At 37.1% G+C, this 25,463-nt stretch overlaps 1 protein-coding gene across 1 annotated transcript; it reads right to left on the bottom strand.

Annotated features, from left to right (window-relative positions):
- Positions 1–3,433: 3,433 nt before the first annotated feature.
- On the bottom strand, positions 3,434–8,176 carry LOC113290103 (probable polygalacturonase). Its single transcript, XM_026539637.1, has 6 exons — positions 7,997–8,176; positions 7,064–7,455; positions 5,406–5,526; positions 4,687–4,861; positions 4,410–4,480; positions 3,434–4,209 (listed from the first exon to the last, which is right to left on the bottom strand). The coding sequence occupies exons 2-6, from the start codon at positions 7,394–7,396 to the stop codon at positions 3,566–3,568; spliced, it is 1,344 nt and encodes a 447-aa protein (XP_026395422.1). The 5' UTR covers positions 7,397–7,455; positions 7,997–8,176; the 3' UTR covers positions 3,434–3,565.
- Between the last annotated feature and the right edge of the window lie 17,287 nt (positions 8,177–25,463).

The raw sequence follows: 25,463 nt of genomic DNA, 5'->3' as shown, positions 1-25,463 counted from the left end.
TTGGATCAACGTAATATTATTAGTGTTTGAACTTGCTCAGAATTATGATTTGTAGAGCATTTGTTCGAGGCCCTAATTTTGATCAATTGATGATTTACTGAAAAATAAGTCACTGAGTGAAGGAGTGACCAGCTACATGGGATGATGGTCGACCATGTAGCGCCTAAGTGCTCGAGTGAGCATGCACCAAAGTCATTTGTTGACCAGTTGGTGAAAGGATGATCAAATGCTGGTTTAATCATTTATTAAAATAGTGCTCGTGTGAGCGTTAGGTAGTAAAACCTATTTATGGAGAGATGGGAGACCGTCTAAGGGGTCATGGGACCGGCCTTTGGTGGTCGTGGGACCAGCTGACGGTCGATTAAGCGATTCCCAAGTTGGTTGGAGAGAGTTTGGACCCAATATGAACAGTTCATAATTAGGTCAAAATTATGAAAGAGTGTGGGACCGGCTCCTTGAAAGCCTAAGGGCCGACCCTGGCCGGTCAAGGTGGCATGCACGTGTCACCATACTGCCCGTGTCTCAATCTTGAGAGTTTTGGTATTTTTTGGTGCGCGTTTGAGCAATATTTTGGATTTTCAGAAGAGTTTGATCTTGACTGAAACTCTCAATTTTGCTCGAATGAGAAAGTAGAACTTTGCTCATGCGACCGATATTTTGAGAATATTAAAATAATAATATGTGAATTTTTGACGTGAGAAGCCTAGTCGGTCATGTGACCATTTGACTTTTTGGCTTTTTCATGGTTTGAGCAATATTTGAGAAAGTATTGAAAAACTAGGGTTTTCGCTCAAACGATGGAGTTCCATGAGATGAATGGAATAATAATATGAGAAAATAAGGGAATGTAAGGTGTGGGACCGGCCACGGCTAGGGCTTGGCCGGCCGCTAGGTGGCTCAGTCTCGTGACACCTTTCCATATTTTTGTTTGATGAAAGTATGGAGAAACTAAGAGTTCCGCTCAAACGAGGGAGTTTTCTCAAATGAAGGAGTCTTCATAAGATGAGGGAAATAATAAATTAAAATAAAATAATGTAAGAGGGGGACCGGCCACGACGGCATGATTGGACGTCCAGTGGGTCCGGTCCCACACCTCTTATTTATTTTATTTAATATTATTTTCCTTCATAAGTTCCTCGTTCGTCCATATTTTTGAATGCTCATTCGTGCATTATTGTCAACTACACTTGCACCATTTTCTCGGGGCTTACTCAGTGATGGCCCAGACGCCCGATTGTTGAATATTTATTACTAATTCATGAAATTCAGCTGAGAAGACTCATGAAACGTAGTAATAAAATGAGTTGAGTATCTATTACTAATCCATGGAATCCAACTGGGGATTCTAGGAACAGAGTAATGAGATAAAATGGTTATCTATTACTAATCCATGGAATCCAGCTGAGGATCAGCCATGGAACGGAGTAATAAGATAAAATAGATTATTTTTTAGGAATTCAGTTGATAAATGACATGCTAGAATTAATCTATTTGCAGAATCGATATATGAGATAATTGAAGCATCATATTCTTTTTAAGGGGTGTATAGTCAGGGAACAACGAGTAGCGTGACGTCCTGAAGGCGTTAAGCTCTCTAACAAACATTATGTCTAGGAACCGCCCAATAATTAAGAGATCCTATACACGGTCTCTCCACGTAGTCAGGGAACAACGAGCAGTGTGACGTCCTGGAGGCGTTAAGCTCTCTAACAAACATTATGTCTAGGAGCCGCCCAATCATTTTGATTCTATGTAGAGGTGATGATGGAATGTATGAAGTATCGAACGCTCAGCTTGGAGGCCTTTCGAGAAACATATTCATTATAGCTATGAGAGGAATGTTCGCTCAGTCAGAGATCGTGAAACAGTTCACGGATCATAACATATGAACCATCACATACATTCCTGAAGCCGGGTCAGAAACATGCAGTATCATGATTTTACAATTTTAGCCCTTGCCGAAAATCCACCATCAACACCTGAGATCCAATATCGTATCTTGGAGTGCTAGGAAGCAGAAAACTGTTTCCAAATCAAGTACTGAAGCTGAGTATGAAGGCCTTGCAATTGCCACTACCGACTTAATGTGGATTGGATCCTTGGTAAAAGAACTACAAGCTTTCGTATGCACTTCATCTGTTTCATGGTGTGATAATCTCGGTGCTACTTTTTTCACTATGAAACCTATATTTCATGGTCGCACCAAACACATAAATACTGATTACCATTTTGGCTAAGAACGAGTTCAACGTGGCCAGTTAGATGTCAGATTTGTATGTTTTCAAGACCAACTTGCTGATGTCTTTACTAAGCGCGTAACAAAGCAACGTTTTTCTTATCTTCGCTTAGATCGAGGGGGGCGGGAGTGTTGGAGAAAAGGAAACATAAACTGTTTTAAGTTTTGTTTCAATGTTGAGTTGAGTCTTTCCTTATTTCAGTTGTTGTTGTTTATGTCAATACTTATAACCCAAGAATTGTATAAAAGTATAAATATATGTTCTCTGTTCTGGTTTTCTCAAGTTGAGAAACCAACCCAAAACCTAATTCTAAGTAATAATCCGACTTAAAAAACAAATATAGATGTTTATCTCAAAGAAAAAAAAAATACTTCGGAATCACTAGGAAAAACTTAAAAATTAGAAAATAATTGCCATGATGGACTTTTTCGTTTCAATTTTCAAGGAAAAATATATGGTTGTCCTGGGAAATCTGAAATTGAACTTCGCCGGTCAAGCATGTGGTTACTAAGATGATAAAAGTATTCCACTATATAAACTTCACATTTTAACGATGAATTCAAATGCATTATGCAGGTAATTTCTTATAATTGTTTGCAAATTTTAATTGCTCCTACTTTGTATTTGATTATGTTCTCTAGATTTTGTTTAAATTCTGCTTTCTATTTTTGAGGATTTATATATAAAAGTTGTTTTAGGTTTGTATAGAAAAAGGAAAATCAAAAGAACACCACTGCACTATCGTGCTCAACATCCACTTTACCTAAATAAAATAATAACAGAATCATATAACATAATCGAGATGGAGAAATTTATAAAAAATCAAACGGCATTCATTTTATCTAAATAAAATAATAACAGAATCATATAATATAATCGAACAGCTGAATGAATTTTTTTGAGATTACAATGAATCGTGATCTTGATAACGCTTTGCTATGAAGTCAAAACATATAATTATTGGGTGGACAAAAACAAAAGTGTATGAGCTCCAGAAATTCAAAAAATACGGAAATGTGGATAAAGGTTGAGGCGACATCACTATGAAGCTGAAATAATATAATTTTTGAAGATTATTTTTCTTTTTGAAGATGTTGTACCGTAAACTCGTAACATTTTAATTGTTTTGTTCCTATTATTTTGGTTTGTATATTATTTATTTGAAAGTTTTTTACTAGTTTTTTGAGTCAGTCTCATTGCATTTGAATATAATTTGTTTTTAATAAAATTAATTTATAACATGGTTCCAATATTTCATGAGCCAACTAGTACAGAGAAATACAAACAAAGACACAGTCCGACTAAACCCAAGAACAAAAGAACTTTTCTTAGAAAGAGGTTGAACAAGAACCATACCCAGCAGTGCTGGCTAATTCTGTACAAGGTGAGGGATTCACTCGCTGAGAACCCCCACTAACTTCCGAACACTTCCATGGAGAAGATTTTTGACTTCCTGGAACACCATACAGATTAATGTTGGATAGACAAATCCCAGTAAAAGGTGAACCCTTAAGGCCTTCTATTGATCCTGGCTGTTTAATATTCGTTCCCCATATATTCTTAAACGTGATTCCACTAACATATGTGAGAGCACTTGGGTTGAAGTTATCATCTGGATGGTCACCAGCTGCTCCTGTTAACCTTATCCCTTTCGCTGCATTCTCAATGTACACATTAGACACAGTAACATTCTTAATGAACCCTCCTCTACCGATGTTAGTTTTTATATGGATTCCAATTCCCATGTTGAAAAGACCAATGTGCTCTGCCAAGATATTTTCTACTCCACCAGAAACTTCACTTCCAATTGCAATTCCTGCAAAAGGCGATGAACCGCTTATCCTTCTAATAGTGATGTCAGAGCTTTTACGGCCATAAGCATTTCCATACTCATCCCACCCACTCTTCACAGCAACAAGATCATCCCCAGTTGAAATGTAGGAATCTTCTATGCAAACATTGGAGCTGGAATCTACAGCAAACATGCAAAAACACATTCACAATTTGTAACTCTTGTTTACCTGGGTGACACCCCACAGCTCTTGTTAGTTGTCAAACCATCTACTTCTTTTTTTCCTAAACCAAACAAAGATGGGGCGGGGTACACTATCTATGTGGACACAAACAGAATAGATGCTTAGTTGAACAATTTTACAGGAACATTTATCCTACCTGGATCAATACCATCTGTATTGGGAGAATCATTGGGAGCCAATATGGTGACATACCGGATTACAACATTGCTGCAAGTAAAAGAAACACAAAAGATAATCAAGTAAGAAACAGAGCTTTCCTTAAAACTATGGCTTTGCATCAAATAGATCCTAGGCTATAGCATTGAATAGACTATAAAGAATCTTGAGATAAGCTAAACATTCGGCTAGCTCACTTATACCAAACTTCCTGTAGATCTGTACTGTTTAGTTCTAAGTGTAGGATACTCAATTACCTGCAATAAACTGGGTGAATATTCCAAAACGGAGAGTTCACGAACTTCACATTGGATATGATGATGTTTTTGGAATTCATCAGCTCAATGAGATTAGGCCTTGTGTGCTCGAGAGTTCTCTGCCTCCACATGTTCCACCACATATCACCTTGGCCATCGATTGTACCATTCTCACCTGTAAAAGCACGAAAGTGCAATAATCAACAACACATAATTAAGAAAACATGATCTTTCTTTTTGTACAGACCTGGCTTGAAGATCTCGGGGTATCATATCATATTTAAATATTTTACATCCTTACACTTGTAATATTGGTGATTTTCAAACAGCCACCACGGGAATTCTGGTCACATCTTAATGTTACAAATGCAAGCTACTTGGATCTACCATGTTTGACATTTTATGCATAATAAGTGGACCTTCTACAATAGCATGCAAGTTAAATAGCTTAGTTGTTTTTTGTTTTAGCGTACATGAGCAAGCGGCCTACGGCGCAATCCTACTTCATCCTCTTTGCAGGTTAAATGTGCCATACGCTTAACCCATAAATGCAATTCCTAGGAGTTTTCCCTATTTGTTACTCTCCAGAACTTGTATATAAAGGCCACTTGGTCCTGCTGTCGTAGTACGAAATACGACACTAAAACTGACAATCTGGTTTGTTCTGACATAAAAGATGGAGAACGGCAAATGAGAGGTAAAAAGAAGGAAAACATCACCTGTGATTATCACATCACGAAGTCCATCACCATGAATCAAACTCTTATACCTCCAACCAGGTAGTTCTCGTCCTCTTCCATAAGATGCTAAGGGAGCAATCAAGGGCCAAGTTCTTGCATTCTGCTCCAAAAAGCATAAACAAAAGTTAAACAGGACTTTAATATCTAATCCTAAACGATAAGATTTACTGCTGTGCAAGAACCTCGAAATAATCTGGCCCATGTGGATGATCGTAATATTCAGATAGCTATTCATTGTTTATGCTACTGTTTTTTCTTTTTATTTCAAGTTTATTCAAAAATTATAATTATTGGTTCCGAACTTCGGAATTTGGTTGTTGTGACTATCCTTTTAGCTACTAGGTTCTCCCCACGTGTATATCATGCCATCATCGGAACCGATTGCCACCACTTAGCCAATGGACCTACCATGGACATGTCTGTAAGGTTTGTGAGGATCGAAACTGAATGAATGCATAAATGTGGCACCACTAACCACTGTAGGAATATAAGACCCCCAGCTCACAACAGGCACATGAGCTTCTGATTTGCACACCCACATTGTAATAGAAAAATTTATGCGACACGCGCATTGTTTTTGAACAAGCAAATAAAAAAGATAGTGATAAATAACTGGAACAACAGCCCTGTGGGCAAAGGGCTGACTCCCATACTTGAGGTCAGTAGTTCATTAATATAAAACTAGCTTCCCTTGTTCATAAATTTCATATATATTTTCAAGTTTTTCAACATAATTAAGGCTTTCTCTTATCTTCGTTCAACATTCAAGATTCAACACAAGACACATCAGCTTGAATCAAGATCCAACAGCTATCGTCATTCAAGGTTGAATCAAGTTAGCGCCATATGATTTACCACCAAGCGCCAAATGGTTTGGCACAGAAGATTGGTGCTGTTAGATTTTAAAATTCAAAGAACATCTGATGGTCAACAATAGGAGCGCCTAATGATTGGGCACAAATAACATAACCGTTAGATTTGAACTTTTAACATAAAATCCCTTGTAGGCAATGTTGAATTTGAACTTTTGGCAACGTTTTTTGTGTTGAATCTTGAATGTTGAACGAAGATAGAAAGCTAAATTTCCTATAGGATATATATTTTGAACTATTTAGGGACACCTTATACTCTAAGAACAATATAAATGTATTAGCAAAATCAAAGAGATGGAGTTAGAGATGTTGAAAGCAAGACCTAGCCACGCTTAATTTTCTATTCACATGTTCCTTAATCAACTCTCGATAAGGTCAGAGAGTCCAACAGAGCAACTATTATAGTCAATTAATCTCCACTAGTCCAGAAACATACACATGGTAGGACCCCTTATGCATTAAACTAATCCATAAATCTAAAGTTAACAGCTAGCATTCTCATTTTGTATCCCTTCTGATTAAGATAATTTTGTATAAAGACTAACTAAAAATGTACCCAACATTCCCTATCTTAAGAATTCTAGTATCATTATTTAATCAGGAATAGCAAACCACGAGAAACTGGCAATGTTATCAAGAATATATGCAAGAGTTACAATTATCTATCATGTTCGAGATCTTATCTTCTTGTTTATCATAAAAGCTTATTGTCTAAACTTCAAAATTTATACATAAATCCAAATTAACAAGAGATGAAACTAGTACCTGGGTAGCTCTAATAACAGCACCTCTGGCTAAATACAAAGTCATGTGACTAGTCAAATCGAAGCTCTCAGTAAGATAAACTCCAGGCGGTATGTACAGAAGTGTTCCTCCTCTTCTTCTCAAATGCTTAATCCGATAAATCGCTTCTCGGAATGCTTGAGTGTTCAATTTGTGACCATCACCAACACCTCCAAAATCATTTATTGAGATAACATCATTTCGATGCCTCATCGGTACAATGTTTGAACATGTTACCACATTACCGGCAACTAACCATGGCGCCATCGCCCATAAGCAGACTAAAACCCATATTATAAGAGATTGACTCATCATAATCTTCCTATTCTTAAAATGCAGCTAGTATGGAATTGACAAGAGCCTTGCTGGTGGATCTGAAAGGTTGATAGACAACATTATTAATTTTCTTTCCATGAAAAAATAAATAAAATTCAAACCAAAAAGCAGGTATAATTTGGAGATCTTTACAAGAAGCTCTTTTTAGACTATTGCATCATGAGTGTTTTTATGTTAATTGAAAAAATAAAAAAGAATAAACTGAAAAAGCAGATCATGAGAGGAAAATGATTTGAAGTCCCAAAATAGCTTCCAAGAGAAATTTCCAATAAAATTTACTAAACAAAAAAGGAGAAAACTCCAGGAGATGACTTTTTACAAAGAGAAGTTTCCATTAGAGTATAAGCTTATTAATTAGTGATCTATAAGATTAGTAGTAAGAACAACGAGAAGAAACCAAGAAAAAGAAAAAGAGATTTGGTTTTCAAAATTGCATGCATTTTGATCAAAATGGGTACAAGAAGAAAACTCCAAACAGAAGAAGTAAAAGGGAGATCAGTTTTCAATTGCAATTTCAGCTGAAAAAATATGACAAAAAATTGGAAAAATAGCATTTGGAAGTAGTTGATGAGTTCATACCTGTTAATTATAGAATGAGCAGTTTCATAAACAAAATCAAACCATCTCAGAGCATGAAATTGTCTTTGAGAAATCAAATTCTTGCAACTGGATTAGAGAGTGAGTGTGTGTCTTGTACTAAATGCTTATGGGTGAGTCGGTCTTGAAGTGTGTTTAATAATTATATTATAATAATTTGAAAAGTTGAATATATAGTTGAATATCTTTATCATGTCATAACTTTATCGTTTTCTTTCTTTATTGATCCAAGGCCCATCGTCTACACAGAGAACTCCTTGTTATCATGCCTCACACACACATTCTGTTGTTTTTGTTTTAATGATACGTGTAAGTTGGAAGACCTCGTCACACCATGAAAGTCTCCTTGGACGTTTCCCAGAAGAAATGTACTACAATAATGGCATCCCACCATACTCCAAGGTGAATCTGATTCTCCCGGCATTTTGAAAAATGGCATCCAACCTTATGAACGGGTTAATGCCTTTTTGCACTATGGCATCCAAAGAAGTGTTCCTCATTTCTTTCTCTGTCTAATTTTAAGTTCATCGCATTATGTTGAACATGATGACAAATGATACGACAAGTGTTTGTATTCCCTGCAAAAGTTCAAGCACATGGTGGCAACCAAGTGTTGTTGTTGTAGTGGTAGGGTTTGAGAATGGCTGGCAGTTTGGGGTTACGTAGCTTTAGTCCTGGATGGTTTTGTTGTCTTCTGATAGCAACGGTTTTTTTATTTTGGAGAAAGGAGGATCTTATAGAAAACTATATGCAAGAACAGATATTTGTGGAGGACGTGACAAAAGCGGAAAAGTAAAGCCACCTATTGTTTAGATTCTAGATGTTCTCCCCACCGGGGCACGCACCATGCTCGATAGGTAGTAGATGGAAGATATTCACCAATGGAAGAAAGTTGTATATCCTAGCTAATTTAGGGCATTTTATTTAGGGCGCATCACTAGAAATATATAAAGTAAGATATTTTGAAGTAATTTTGAAAATTTGCCCATAGTTTTTTGTTAAATGACTAACGTATGCCTGATTATTTAGTGTGATTTTCCAATTTTCTTCTCTGTTACTGCAAATTGATAGAATTTGCTCATTTTTTTAATATGTCGTTACTAAGCGTTGTTTATGTAAGGTATTGAACATAGATTTCATTTTTGTTAGCTCGATTTGAGTTGTGATTTGCTCGCTTTGATAAACTGAAAACAATTGAGCAAAGTCGATTTATGGTGCTGGTGATGTCGTTGGCCATGGCAGTGATGGTGAGAATAATCCATTGTTAACAGACTCCGTTCTGTGTGTGATTGATCACAAGAGATTCAAGTTGAATTAATTAGTATTTGGAATTGGATTATAGTTAGTATTAGACGGTAAGAAATAGAGTAATGTTTCACTATTTTGAAAAGTTTGAAGAAGAAGAAGTTGGGGAAAAAAGTAAAATTTTATAGTGATGATGAAGATTCTAATAATGATGAAAAAGTGGGTGCTAGAAATTTCACCAATCAGATCATGTTGAGGAGTTTGATCATATTAATTTTGGTTATTTGTTGGACGAAGAACAACATGCAAACCAAAGCCTAATTGGGGATCTTATTCAAGAATGAGAAGAATATTACCGGGAAAATGAAGATCATAATGCTACCAATTGGCATGTGTTGGTTCTAAGGATCTTCAAACTTTGATAAAAAAAAATTGACTAATTATAACTTAGAATCAGTAGATACGATAGCACCAAATATAACGATGCTAGGTTATACGAAAACAATCGGTTGTTGTTCATCACCATATAAACCGATTATTTTGTGGTCTCTTATGTATGTCAATTTTATCACTCGGATATTTAAAAAAAAAAAGAAAAAAATACAATAGGCGGATGTGTGTTTGTTTGTAATCTAATTATAGATGAAAAAATCTATAGAAAAATGCATTTTCAACTGGGACTATAATCGGTTTACATGGAAGCAAACGTGAACCGATTGTAGCACCGAGGAATTTTTCTCCGAAAACACCAAGTGCACATTAGGTAGTTATAGTTATCCACATAGACCGATTATGGACAATCGACATGCTCGACTATTACTCATCCACCGATTGTATTTTCCTAACTTTTTGATATATATTGTCGAGTATTGAATCGCTCGGCGAAGATCAACCTGAGCACGTGTCTCAGCTAGCTCGTGATACTTTTCCCCACTATAACACTGATTTGGTATGGGAAAGGAAGATGATTCAAAGCAATGGTTTGTGAACAAAGCATAGAGATGAAATACGCATTAGTTTTAGGCCGTCGTTCAAGGCTTGATCATTTACAAATTTTAGCGAGAGAAGTGGAAAACAAGAAATCACTGCGCAAAGGATAAACCGTATGTGAAGAAGACGTCGAGGGTCTACATAACTAAATCAAAGAAATATGAAAGTCCATTTAAAATTATAGTTAATAGATCCAATGGTGTATAAAAGATCTCTAAGGTGATGAATGGTTGTCATAATCATGATGATCCAGAATCTCTTATTGGATTATCTGTCGTTTGTGGGTTAAAACCACATGAAAGAGAAACGATAAATCAAAGAAGGAGAGTACACGTATTAACATCCTTAGGAAAATTAAGGAGGCTGATGAGAAGAACTTGTTTGTTTTGAGGTAAATTTATGTGGAAAGAGAAACCCTCAGGAGGACGGCATGGGATGGTAGAACGTGTATGGAACAATATTAATGGTTAGTCGAGCAACACAACTACACAATAAGGAAGGCCGTAGAGGAAAATAAAGTGACTCATTTTTTTTATTTTTTATTTTTTGCACATCCGGAGATGACCGAATTGGATCAATGTCAAGTTTTTTAATAGATTGTACTTACAAGACAAACAAGTATAACATGCAGTTGTTAAACATTACTTGCCACGCTTCGGATAGACAAATTTTTACAGTGCCATAGGGTTTTCTGTATTGGGAGAATGATAATGTTTTATTTGGATGTTAGAAACCTTAAAGGAGATATACCGTAGCAATCAAACTCCAAGGGTAATAGTTACAGATAAGGATAAAGCATTAATGAATGTCACAAGGTAGTTTTCCAGGATACGAAGTATTTTCTTTGCATACAACACATACAATGCAATATCATAAGTAATAGCAGGGGTCATATCCAAAGGCCAAAGACTCAAAAGGGTACTACTCGTGAGAAATCCGAAGATGAGCATCTTAGTAAATTAACTCCGGAACAATGAGAGGATGAGAAGAAAAAAAGGGCCAAAGAGTATGAAGGAATGGGTTGAATTGGAAGGCTTTTCAATATCAATGGGATTTAATAGTACATTCAATGTCCGTACGGTACAAATCTTATTTCGAGAGTTTCATTGGAATTTGGGAAAAAGATCACGGGAAAGTTGTGGTTTATTGCTTGAAGAAATAGTTGGACATGTACAAAGGAAAATTTGCGTATGCATACACCTACCAACATAGGAAGTACATGGACGTTTATAAAAAATATTTAATGGGAGTCAAAAAATATGGTTACGGTACAATAATATTTCCATCAATACACCAAGGATGATATTATCAAGATAACGAGACAAATGGAAGAGAGTAGGATGAAAGTATTAACCACATACTCCAACCACCGTTGGTTGATTAAAGGTTTAACTTATGGGGTGTCACACTGGGAAATCAATTTTATGATGAATGATTTCAAATATTATGGCGAGCTTGGGATAAAGAAGATTGTATGCTCGTGTATGGCGATGACGTCCATGGGACTCCCTTGTCGTAACATGATTTCTAAGTACCAAGAAGGAATTCTGTCTGAGATCATTGATCTGTTTTGGATGCAACTTACTTCCATACCATCCCCAACTGAATCTCCAATCAACACTTTTGTAAACACAGCTTTTGGAACAAGTTTTAGTGCACGACTTGATACTCGCCGCTAACCTCCATATGTCATCGATTTAGGAATCACCTAAGCAACCGCTAATGGGTACACCATCTACCCAAACGGATAGGCCACAAGAAAGGAAAGAGCTTATAACGGAGATGAGTCCCAAAAAAAAAACTTTCATAACATGAGTATTCCGAGAAAAATTATGAAGAGGTGTCGGCTAACAAGAAAAAATGGCCGGCCAAAGAAAAAAGAAAGTGAAGTAAGTAGCAAAAATTTCAAGTCAAGGGAGCTCATCATTCCTTCTCCAGAAAGTCAAGCGAACACAATACACGAGGATCCGAAAGTTCTCACCATCTTTTCTCAAGAAAGTCAAGCGAGTACAAGACGAGTATTATTAAAACGACAAGCAATACAAAAGGGTTTTATGATGACTTTAAAGCCCACTTTTAGCGATGGAGAAACACCTAGAGATGAACAAGGTAGACCCTATCGAACGTGTTAGACGATATCCGAAGATTCTTATTTAAATCTTGCTCCAATCATTCTTTCATATGTATTATCTACTGACGACGTGGATGCAGATGAAAATTATGATTTTCACGTTGCGGATGATGAGAACCTAACCCAATGTCGGTATTTCAGAAAGATGATGGTATGTCTTACGCCTATAAGAAAACAAGAAATTTACATTTCTACGATGATGGAAGGAACAATGGAAGATAAAGAAGTGAAATTTGATGAAACGATTGCTCATGTACAAGGGACAAAGGGGGATGAACCAATCTAACAAGATAACCAATAGCTGGACCTAGCTTCACGAATCCCTATGAAGTCTTTGTAGTCGTTAAACTCTAAAATGGTTTTAGGAAGATGACGACTCTAGTTTACAACTAGGATACACCAATAAAGTAGTGTCGGGATTCAAAGATCCCAGTTGCTTAAGGTTCCCCTTTTATAGACATTCAAAGCATAGGTTTCTTTAGCTTTAAGCTAAAATAGCTTTGGAACCAAGCAAACAATATCCACCGTTAAATGAATCTTTGAATATGATTAACATAACAAGATGTACAGTTTGGTTAGGATGAACCACAACCGAACCGTGTACAAAGATCACGCTCATGAATGGTTATTCGAAACAAGCCAACTGAAGTATAAGCCTGAGCCTTTTCATATAATACTTAAGACTTTAATCGAGTCACAATTATGTGATCAAATGAGTCAAATGTGTTTTTAGAGATTATTCAAATGTTAATTATCTCGGAGAAATAATTTTATGTGCATATGAATTTAATCGACATGGAGAGTACGCGTACTAGGTACTTATACTTAACTTATTCGTGAACAATTATGTCATGGTACGTGTACCGGTATGTATACCTTAAGACATAACCGAGTTCCGGAGTTCACAGAAATTTTTCGGTATGCGCACTGGTGTGGATACCATTAAAACATAATCGAGTTCCGGAGTTCACAGAACTTTTATGGTATGCATACCAGTATGGATACCAAACCGGTTCTGGGAGCAACATTTTTTTTCTAGTATGCATACGGGTATGCGTACTTGTTCGGGTTCACAAGTTCACGGACTTTTTAAGGTGTGCATATTGATATGCGTACTAAAAAATTATTGTCGACAAAGAGCTCTGATACGTGTACTGAATACATGTATTGCGGCTTCCGACCTTAAAAGTTTTCCCGGTTTGTAAGACTGATATGTATATTGTCTTATATCCAAATTTACAGTAGGTCTATATTTCTCTCTAAATCAATTCGAAACATTCCTAAATAACATCAATGAAAAGACGAGGGTACCCAAATACACCACAATCTTTTTGTTTCAACTTATAAGTCATTTTACCAAGTGTGATCGTCTATGTACAAAGTCGAGACAATACAAAAACTTCCGGTATTCATACTTTGTGTGATCGTCTATGGATACGAGATCGAGACATTACAACAATCAAAGTGTGATACCTGATAATAGGTTCGGTAATAACCAAACTCAATAGGATCACTATCAAGTATGACGCAGTTAATGTTTGTGTATTTTACTTTATTATAATAACAATTATAATGCATAAATCAAAATAAAAGACACAACAAGATTTTGTTAACGAGGAAACTGCAAATGCAGAAAAACCTCGGAACCTAGTACATAATTGAATACTCTCATAATTAAGCCGTTATACAAAATACAAACCAACTTCGTATAGTTGAGACCAAGTAGACTATCCTTGGATACTTAGTTCCCTTAATATCCTTGCGCTTCCGACTTCAAGAGTCACGCACTGCTACAATTCCTTTGTATCATATTCCAAACAGTAAAGGAACAACAAATCTGTTTGGTAACAACTCCTTAGATTCTTTTCAATATAAAGATATCTTAAGTCATATGAAAAGGCTCTTCCGTTTAAACTAATAAACTTTTTTGCCTAGTTAGATCTGAAAAAGCGGAGGTCTGACAACACCATCCAATATTTCGCTTAGAAATCTGTATGGACAAACTCCAATATACTTTTTATGAAAATCAAATAGACAGTTAGACTCAATCAATAAAAAGATATATCAAAGAGTTTATATCTCAGTCTCTCGATTTGATCTTTACTCAAGCAAATGGAAATCATCGAGTCTTTATCAAAGAGAGATAACTTGGACGGTACCAAAGACCAATGTCCAAGGATCAATCAATATCAATCAACAACCAAAGGTTGGATTTCCAATTGATGATCTTTAATGCACAACCTGTATTATTTCAATTATATAAAAAATATAATGCGAAAAAGAAATAACACAGACACCAGAAGTTTTGTTAACGAGGAAACCGCAAATGCAGAAAAACCCCGGGACCTAGTCCAGATTGAATACACACTGTATTAAGCCGCTACAGACACTAGCCTACTCCAAGCTAACTTCGGACTGGACTGTAGTTGAACCCCAATCAGTCTCCCACTAATTCAAGGTACAGTTGTACTCCCTACACCTCTGATCCCAGCAGGATACTGCGCACTTGATTCCCTTAGCTGATCTCACCCACAACCAAGAGTTGTTGCAACCCAAAATCGCATACTTGATAATAAACAAATCTGTCTCACACAGAAAAGTCTATCAAAGGATAAATCTGTCTCCCACAGAAGAACCCTAGATTTTTGTCCCGTCTTATGATATGAAATCAAGGTGAACAGGAACCAATTGATAATCCGGTCTTATATTCCCGAAGAACAACCTTGATTAATCAATCATCTCTCAACAATCTAACTTGTATAAACAAGAGGACGTCGAGGAATCATAAAAAGTGAGACGAAGATGTTTGTGACTTGTTTACCTTGCCTATCGGAGAACTCTCACGATCTCAAGCCAATCAATAAGATTGTACTCGATAGAAGATGCAAGATCAGATCACACAACTACGATAAAAGTAGTATCGGTCTGGCTTCACAATCCCAATGAAGTCTTTAATTCGTTAACCTGGTTTTAGAGAAGAAAACCAAAGGTTAGAGGAGAATCGACTCTAGCGAGCGCACTAGTATCACACAGACGTGTGGGGATTAGTTTTGCCCAATGCTAGATGTCTCCTTTATATAGTCTTCAAATCAGGGTTTTTCCTTAGGTACAAAGCAATCAATATTCACCGTTAGATGAAAAACTGATTTAGATTCAAGCTAATATTTCTCAAACGTTAGATTAAAAACTTAGCTTGTTACACACACTTGAGATATACATTTAATGGGTTTGTGAAAACCGTGCCCAAACGTGTACGTGTATATTGGTTCAACATAGTAACCCAAAAGGTTAACCATATGAGCATTTCATATTAACCTTGTTCTTCTTCACCATAACTAGTTCAATTGACTCAAATGAAATAGTTAGAGAGTTGTTCAATTGCTATGAGATCTTATGTAACTACACATGACACAATTGAAACAAAGACGATTCGATTTGAATCGGCTCATGAACTTTATATCCACGGTTTGCATACTGCATTCCTTAGTAATTTAAGTTTCATGTTCAGAGCACATCTTTAGATCATAACCCACTCAAGTACGCAAACAAGTTTGCGGACTTAAGACAACCGGCAGAGTTTTCCAAACTCAGCAGAAAATCTCGGCAAGGAGACTTCCGCCAGTTCGCGGACTAAACACTCAAACGAGTTAAATCCCAGCAGAAAATCTCGGCAATAGAACTTCCGTCAGTTCGCGGAATGAGTTCACGGACTTGGCAAACCCAATTCCTCCGGTTTCTCTCAATCAACAAAGTTCGCAAACTTTGGATTAAGGAATAGGACTTATGCACATATGTGTTACCACACAATGCTTATATCCATCGTTGGTTATATTGATCTAAAATCTCATTCCAACCGTTGAAACATTCTTAGAGGACGTTATGTAACACTATTTATCGTCAAAGCGATTTTCAAAGTGATTGAAACATTATGAATTTCGTCATTAGGTGAAGATAAACCCGATCAAAGCGAAGTTTACCAACACATGATTTCAAGATATAGATAGGCGAGATATACTCGGCTCGAAATATCAAATGTGTATGACCCAGTCTATATAGCATACGACTTCTGTCTCATAAGAAGTATGAGATAGAAGAGATAGACTTTTGAGTGATAGATAAGTTCAAGTCTCCACATACCTTTTTGTTGATGAAATTCCACGGTTCCTTGAGTAGATCTTCGTCGTTGTATGATGAATCGCCATGAAGTCCTTGAGCTCAACTACACTTTTCTATCCTAGTCCGAGACTTAGCTATGTAGACTAGAAATCAAGAATCATAGTTTTGATCACTAACATTGACAAACATGCTTGATATAGCAACACATGCGAGGTCGACCGAACTATGCTCTAAAGATAAACTTATGGAATACAAAACTATTAATACATATGGAATACAAAAAACATAAACTTTAGTGGATCCTATTCCATAGTCTAATCTTCAACGTTCCTTGAAATCTTCGTCCTTCCAAGTACTCCAATGATCCATAAGGTTGTAAGTTTAGCATCACCGTTGTTGAAGATCCGTAGCTATAACAATGAGAGAAATCGAGATTCTCGATCATCATTATACAGTGACATAGTATTATTATGTAACATCAAATTCCCATTGCATCACGACTTTAACAATAATACTACGGTGAAATGTATCACTCCCCCTTAGTCAATACCCCATTTCACATGGAAACCACTCCCCCTTACACAATGATCCGAAAACCATATGTATATGTAGTAGAACTACACATTAATTCTCCCCCTTTTTGTCAACAAAATTGGCAAAGGTACAAGAACGGGTTCCTAATGAAATTTCCGAGAAGAGACGTTTCATAGACTAAAAGAAAAAAATACATACCAACTTAATTTAGATGCAATCATAAAGCCGAAGCTAAATGCATTCATCAAGGAGTTTTAAGATACAAGATAACCCATATAAAATTCCACAGCCGCACACCCCGCAAGATATTACCATTAAGCACAAGTTCAAGAGAACTCTCCCCCGTTTGATGTCATTCCCGAAAGAACAACAAGAGCGACCTTAATTTCGAAAGAAAAGATGGATTTTTTAAATGGACACCAAAAACCATAGGAATGATTTTCTATATCCAAAACTCAATCAAATTAATCACAAGTAAACCCATGATTAATTTAATTTGAATACGCAACTAAATCAAACCACAAAAGTGATCAATTTAATTGATTGTGCTCAACATAAGTAAACTTACAAAGCTACGACTAAGGTAATCATATGGAGATGACTAACTTAATCGTTCACATACTCAACATAAGGAAAACCTTACGGAATATACGACTACATTAACCGATAGGACATGATTAGTATAGCCGTTCATATACTCAATACAAGAACTTGTGGAATATATGAAAACTCAACTAGACTAATTACAAGAGAACCTATAATTAATATAATTGGAACACACAACCAAACTAATCACAGAATTAATCAATTTAATTGTCAAAAATTTGCTCGACAAAAGAAGACTTTCAGAGCAATTAACTAAATAACCAACCAAGATTATTAATTTAGTTCAAAGATCCTCGACATAAAGTACCTTACGGAACAACCAACAAAGCTAATCATAATATAATCAACTTAGTTGTATCGTTCTCGACATAAGACACATTACAGAGCTCACGGTAATACAAAAATAATGGATCAATGAAGATCAATACCGTGGAATACATACAAGGATCTATTCTATCTTTCCATCACTATTTGCATAATGACATAATAGACACACAAAAGTTTTTATCCTATTTTCCATCAAATAAATGATTGCATAGGCATAACTTTTGTATTTGTCAAAAGTCCATTCATCCTTTCATCAATACGAATATTAATTTATGAACGACTTTACTTTTGACAAAATATGGGACCTTCAAGTTCACGGACGCAAACAATACATATCCCATAACTAATTTCAATATCACAAAATCATAAAGATTAATACTCCAATAATATCATCTCCAAATATTTTTAGAATTTAAAAACCAATAAACCTAAAAAATAAACATAAGAAGATGAAAACAGAATAGCTACGTGTAGTCACAATCTTCGCTATTCAAAACGCTGGTTATTCTTCCAACAAATCTAAAAATAAGACATACTAGGCAACAATCCCTTTGAGAAATTTTTTATCGTTCCCGAACTCCTTGTTATCAACAGCCATCGGGACATAAGGTTCACGGAGATAAGTGTCAATACCCACGAACTGTCTTGGCTGAAGAGGTCGAATCAGGGTCCTCTGAATATCCAAAGATTTAGACACGAAAGTCTTTATTTCACAAATCTCCCTTCTTATTTCCTTTAACTCATTAAGAACATTGGAAAACTTCTGAGAGTTAGACGGAACAGCCCTGGGTTTTCTTGTATTCCTTCTTTTTCTTTTCAGGGACTTAGAAACAGGAGATTTCTCTTTTTCCTTGATTGAAGGCTTAACAATCATGTTGACATCATTTCCATTTGATGACATAGTTCTTTAAGAACAGATATGAACAACTGGATTTGTGTGATGTAATCACTTAACTCAACAAGCAGTCTTATAAAGGATGTCAAAAGGAAAAAGGAATGTAGGGTTCAAAACCTATTGACAGGTTCGCATACGCCCAACTCTAAAACCCTATAAAGAGTAGAATTGTCGATAATAGCCCTTTCTTTTATTTGATAGACAAAAAATAACAAATCTAAGAAAAGAAGGAAAAAAATTTCTGAAGCCTGGATCAGCACTGAATCTTGTTTCTTTTCTACCAGGCACATGAGACAAGATTTTCATAACAACATAATCAAGTTGTGTTGCGATGAACAACGATTTTTCCATCTTTTTCCTCATGGGAGGAATCTTCTGATCTCTGTCTATCAAACCGATTTGACCATATTTTCTTTTCAAATGGTCTTATTCTATCCCTGAAAACCAACTTCTTAGACGAAGATAAGATCCTACATACCTCGGCGGTCTTCTGAGCAAGTTCAACGTTCTTGCTAATCGATCTGCTCTTCATTGAAGTTTTCTTGGGTGCCTTATTTGGTGCTTGTATTTGTAAAACCTTGATAGTTCATGTCCCTTCATCGAACAAAACGAGCACGTCAATCTTGGATAGTATTCAAGCATCTGAGATGTGCAAGCAGCTAGACATACAGTTGATCTTGAAACATCACTGATAGGATTTCCAGTTACCGGATTCAGTGAATCTTCCAGCTTGATTGGGTTTCATTCTTCTCCGAACCCATTGAGGTTGATATATGTATTGCTACAAGTATCAAAATTGATGTTTTCACAAAGAAGCCCTACACTTGATTTTCTATCTACATCAGAATCATATGTTTCAGACATTTCATCAAGTGTTACAGCTAGACCTTTGTTCCCAGTGTATTTTTTACGATTTGGGCATTCGTTAGCAAAATGGCCAAAACCTTTACACTTAAAGCACTGAGGCATGTCCTCGTCATCATCCTCGTCAGCATCCTTGTTTTTAGGAGGTACGCGACCGTGAGGTTTGTCTGATGACTTAGGTTTGTCTCTTGAAAACCGTTTACTTCTCTTGAACAGAAGATCCCTAAACTGTCTTGTGATCCAGGAGACTGATTTGTCAAGATCTTTATCCGAAAAATCATCCCAGACTGATCATCCTCAGAGACATGAAAACTTTTACCTTTGACAAGTAATTTAGTGTTCTTATGTGCTTTAAAAGAAACATCCTTATCGACTTTGGATGTATGCTCATGGTCAAAGATCTTTAGCTTTCCAACCAAGGTGTTTCTGGAAAGATTATCGAGCTTATTCTCCTTAACGATGGCATTCTTCTTAGACTCGTATCTAGATGGAAGCTATAGATGGTGGATTTTCAACAAGGGCTAAAATCATAAACTCGTGATTATACGAGCCTGTGATCCAGCAATCAGACATGAGTATCGAGGCACGGGTCTCTCATGAATTCTCAGCGGAGAGTACTTTCTCTCAGAGTACATGTAGATATGTTGTATCACGACTGGACAACGGCATATCTCATGAATACTGAACACTTTCAGTGATTATTTCTATATAGTATCACGAGATGGACGGCTCCTAGACAGCTTGCTCTGCTAGTATAGAGCGATAACGTCTTCAGGAACAAACAACGAGTTTACCCTGACTATATAAAGGATATGTCTTGCCGACAAGGTCATATCAGGATAATTAATGCTCCTAGACAGCTTGCTCTGCTAGTATAGAGCCAGAAAGTTAATTATTCCTAATTAAGATTAACTGTCGTGACATTCACTACTGAATTCCCAGAATAATCTATTATTGCTCCTATTCCATGGTCGAATCCACGACTGGTCCCATGGAATAGAAATAATAATTGCTCATATTCCATAGTCGAATCCACGACTGGTCCCATGGAATGACAATAAACAATTGTTCTGATTTTATGATCGAATCCACGGCTTGATCTCATAGAATAGCAATAACTATATTATCTCATTACTCTGATTTCATGTTCGAATCCACAACTGGTCTCATAAATGGTAATAGATAAAACTTAATTACTCTGATTCTATGGTCGAATCTACGATGCCATGAAATGGTAATGCTCACTTTATTATTCTGAATTCGTAGTCGAATCCTCAGCTGATCCTATGAATTAATAATAAACATCTTATTACTCAGTTTTGTGAATTATTCTCCACTGAATTCCACAATTAGTAATAAATAATCAACAACCGGGCGTCTGAGCTACCTCTAAGTAAGCCCCGACTTATATGGTGAAAGTGTATTCAACGACAATGCAGTAACAGTCACCGCACGAACGAGTATTTCAAAATACGACGAAACGATTAACCTATTGCAAAATTGGAAGAAAATAATAAATAATCAAAATATTGACCAAGGCGCCAAGGGATTGGACTCATTGACTGGCTGACCGTGCCATGACCAATCCCACGCCAGTTTTATATTTTATAATATTTTTATTATTTTCCTTCATCTGATGAAAATCCTTTCATTTGAACAAATCTCCTTCGTCTCGAGGAAACTCCTCGACTTCATGGTGTTTTCATAAACCCATGAAAATAATATAAAATTAAGGAAAAATAGTATGAGGCGTGACCATTGGCCAACCGGCCATGCCTTGGTCCCATCCGGCCCCACACCTTATGGTTCCTCATTATTTTATTATTATTATTTCTCTGATTTCATGAAAAAACTCCTTGATTTCATGGTATTTTGCAAAAATTAGGAAATAAATAATATAAAATTATGAAAAACTTGTGGGACCGGGCCCTAGCCGGCCGGCCATGCCTTAGTCGGTCCCACACGCTCCTTTATTTTATTATTATTTATTTTATTTTTCTTGAATTTATCAAATTCCTTGATTTCATGGTATTTCTCTCAAATTAGGAAAATTTCCCTCAAATCATGAAAAATACATTAAAAAATATATAAAATTATGAAAACTTGTGGGTCCGGGCCCTAGCCGGCCGGCCATGCCTCCCACGGCCCCACACGCCCTTGTTTTTATTATTTTAATATTTTTGCTTCCTTGAACTCATGAAACTCCTTCACTTCAGGGAAACTTCCTAAATTCATCAAAACTCTTTAAATCCATGATATTTTTCATAAAATCATCAAAATATTATAAAATTAAGGAAAAGGCATCCCGAGACCGTGGCCAAGACCGGCCAACCATGCCTTGGCCTCGGAGGTCCCACGCCTCCTTATTCCTTATTTTATAATTATTTTTAATCATCTCATGGTGTTTTCCTCAGTTTCAGCGAAACCCTAATTTTGGCATATTTTCTCGAATGGACGCTCAACTGCGCGTCAGAAAATATCAAAATTCTCAGAACTGAGACACGGACATCTTGGGGACACGAGCATGTTATCTTGATCGACCAAGATTGGATCTTTGGCTTACAGAAGCCGATCCCATCGATTTTCACAGTTTTGACCTAATTTGCACAATTGCACGTATTAGGTCCAAAACTCTTCCAAACACTTTGGATTTTCATGAAGTGATCGTCATTCGATCCCTGACCACCCAGGGACGGTTTCATGACCCCTTGGTCGGTCCCTCACCTCTTCATAATTAATTAGGTTTTTTCACCTAAGGCTCAGACGAGCATTTTTGAATAAATGATTAAACCAACATTTGATCATCTCTTCACCAACTCTTCAGGAGTTCTTTGTATTTGCTCACGTGAGCATATAGACACTACATGGTTGATCCACGGTCCCATGTAGTCGCTCCCTCCTTCGTCCCATGGTTAAAATTCTGATGAACCATGAATTGATCATCAATTGATCAAATTAGGGTTTCTGAATCTTAGGATCATCATTCCATATTCCAACCTTAATACTTTTACGACGACCTCATGGTCATTAATTTCATTAATTATGCTCGGTTCAACGACCAGTATTCTAATTAATATTTTTGGTACGCTTCCAATAATCCATCGGATGAGCAACACATGCTCAGACGATCAAATATTCAACAATTCATCACATGAGAAACACTTGCTCAGATGATAAATATTTGTTCAAACCAAGGAATATTGGTTCAACAATCAATATTCAACGATCCATCGAATGAGCAATACTTGCTCACTTCATCGTAAGAACTATACCTCTGTCTCATGACATGTTCAACTCAGCAACTACATAGACTCATCGTCCCATTAAACCACGAAGTCATCAATTGACTAACATACCACGAGACGTCAATCGTGTCACTTTGGGGGGATATCACTTAAGGTTTTGGTCTGGCGGTCTACGACACATGTGTTCAAACACACGATGGAATGTGAGCAAGTTATGCAATCAGTTGAAGGAATTCACAAGGTAGTGGGTGGAAAATCGACCAAGTATCCACACGTTAAGCAACTGGTTTCAAACACGATCTCCACTTCCCAATCCTTGATTCCATCAATTGTCACACTTCATGGGGTCATGGTGTCTAAAATTCCAGCAATATAAATAAGTCTTTGAATCATGATTGAATCATCGGCATCAACAACATCATCAATCTCACGTCTCATCGACAACACGAGATCATCAACTGAGCAACTACTATAAATTGAGCAATTTCAATCATTCAAAGCTTATCATATTCAGAATTCATACACCCACAATCTTTGATTACCATTGATTCCACACATTTCCCAGCTTCCCTCCTACAGATCAACCCATTCTCTCTTGTGACCGAATTTACTCTGGAACGGTCATTGTCTTGATTTTGGCCGGAGTACTACAGATTGATCTCTCGAATCTAAAGCATCCCCTTTGCAGCGGTGCATCTGTGTGAGGTTTAATATTTCGCTCGGTTCGAGGCGTATCCTCCGTACGGTCGTCTCCTCAATTCCTTAAAAACCAGCAAATCGTTTTTCCCCATCTACAAATTGGCGACCACAGTGGGAGATCATTCTCTCGGTTGCAATCTCACAATTTCACAAGATGGTTGATCTCAGGTCAGGTTCAGTTACAAATCCTAACACAAACCGTGCTAGCACTATCAATAAGAACAATCAGAATATCCCAAAGACAATTCCGACCTCCAAAACTGATGGTGGTGACATTACTCCTCCTCACGTCGAAGGTCATCCACTGTCCGGACGACACCCTGAAGAAGTCATAGGAGATCCACCACCTACCATTGCTGATCTTATCAAATCGCAGGAGACCCTTGCAAAGAATCAGACTGACATGGTTGCTGCACAGAAGGAGCTGTGTAATTATCTTAAAACTCTTACTGACAAGATTTCAGAAAAAACTCAAGAGAAGGGAAAGGAGAATGAGAAATCCTCAGACGACGATCCTGAAGTAATTCCAATCCATACAGTGGAAGAAGACGAAGTCCGCAAAACTGCTGCAGACAACTCATCAGCGAAGGGTTCATCGAACTTCATTACTCGCGAGGATCTGGAGAACCTCTTAGAGAACCGTAGAAAAGACAAGACATCACATGACCATCGTCATCAACCTCCTTATCCTGCCGCTACGCAGAGGATTCTACTCCCCAAAGGTTACACTTCTCCAACTTTCACCTTTTATGATGGAACTGGCAATGCTTGGGAACATGTCTCTCATTTTCTCGAAGCCATGGGAGAACATGAACCTAATCATGTCGTTCGTCTCAAGGAATTCTTAAAATCTCTGAAAGGCAGGGCATACGCCTGGTATAACAACATCACACCAGGGACCATCAACAATTGGGGAGAAATGGTTAACGCATTCTACAGAAAATACTTCTTCGTGTCAGAACAAGTCACCCTCTTCGACCTTGGAAGAATGTTTCAGAGGGTCAGTGAAAATCCCAATGATTATGTGAAAAGGTTCAGAGTCCAAGCCCTGGATTGTCACGACCCAAACGTCATGGAGAAACAATTGGTGGACTTGTGCATCAATGGATGCTCCCGGTCTACAGGGCCTTGCTGGAGAATCTTCGATTCCATACTTTCTCAGAGCTTCACGAAGCTGCGAAGAGGTCGGCAACCACTGCACCCTCTCTTTTGGAAAGAACAAAGTCTACAAAGACTGAGGATTCAAAAGACACTCGAGGAAGAAGACGTTTGATCAACAAGCAGTACAAACTGTAACCTTCAACAGATGTTGTCACAGAAGGGAGTAAGCGAAAAGCAGAACCACAACACAAGCATACTTCCTCCACCCCTTCAAAAGCACACAAGAAGGAGAATTCGAAAGTCCCTCCTCAGCATACGGAAGATCCAGAAGCACCCGATTTTCCCTGTTCAATGGAAGAAGTTAATGAACAACTCGATGCCTGGATCCAAGATGGTGCAATCAAATTGCCTTATGTCAAGAAGGAACCAATTGAAGAAGCCATGGAAAATCCTCGGTATTGCCGCTTCCATAGATACGTCAGCCATCCCACAAGTGATTGCAAAATTTTGAAGCACATATTAAAAGAAAAGGTCGAATCAAGAGAGCTCAACCTGGGGACTGAGGGAGTACACAAAAAACCCTTCCCATTCCGAATTTTTACCATCTCTGAACCTCCTGTCAGGGAAGCGGTCCAATCTCTGATCGAACATGTCTGCGAGTTGTTGTATCTTTCGAAAGCTCAAAGGAAAGACATG

Source organism: Papaver somniferum, chromosome 6, assembly GCF_003573695.1.
Source record: "Papaver somniferum cultivar HN1 chromosome 6, ASM357369v1, whole genome shotgun sequence".
Lineage (NCBI taxonomy): Eukaryota > Viridiplantae > Streptophyta > Magnoliopsida > Ranunculales > Papaveraceae > Papaver > Papaver somniferum.
This window is presented reverse-complemented; position numbering and strand designations above follow the sequence as displayed.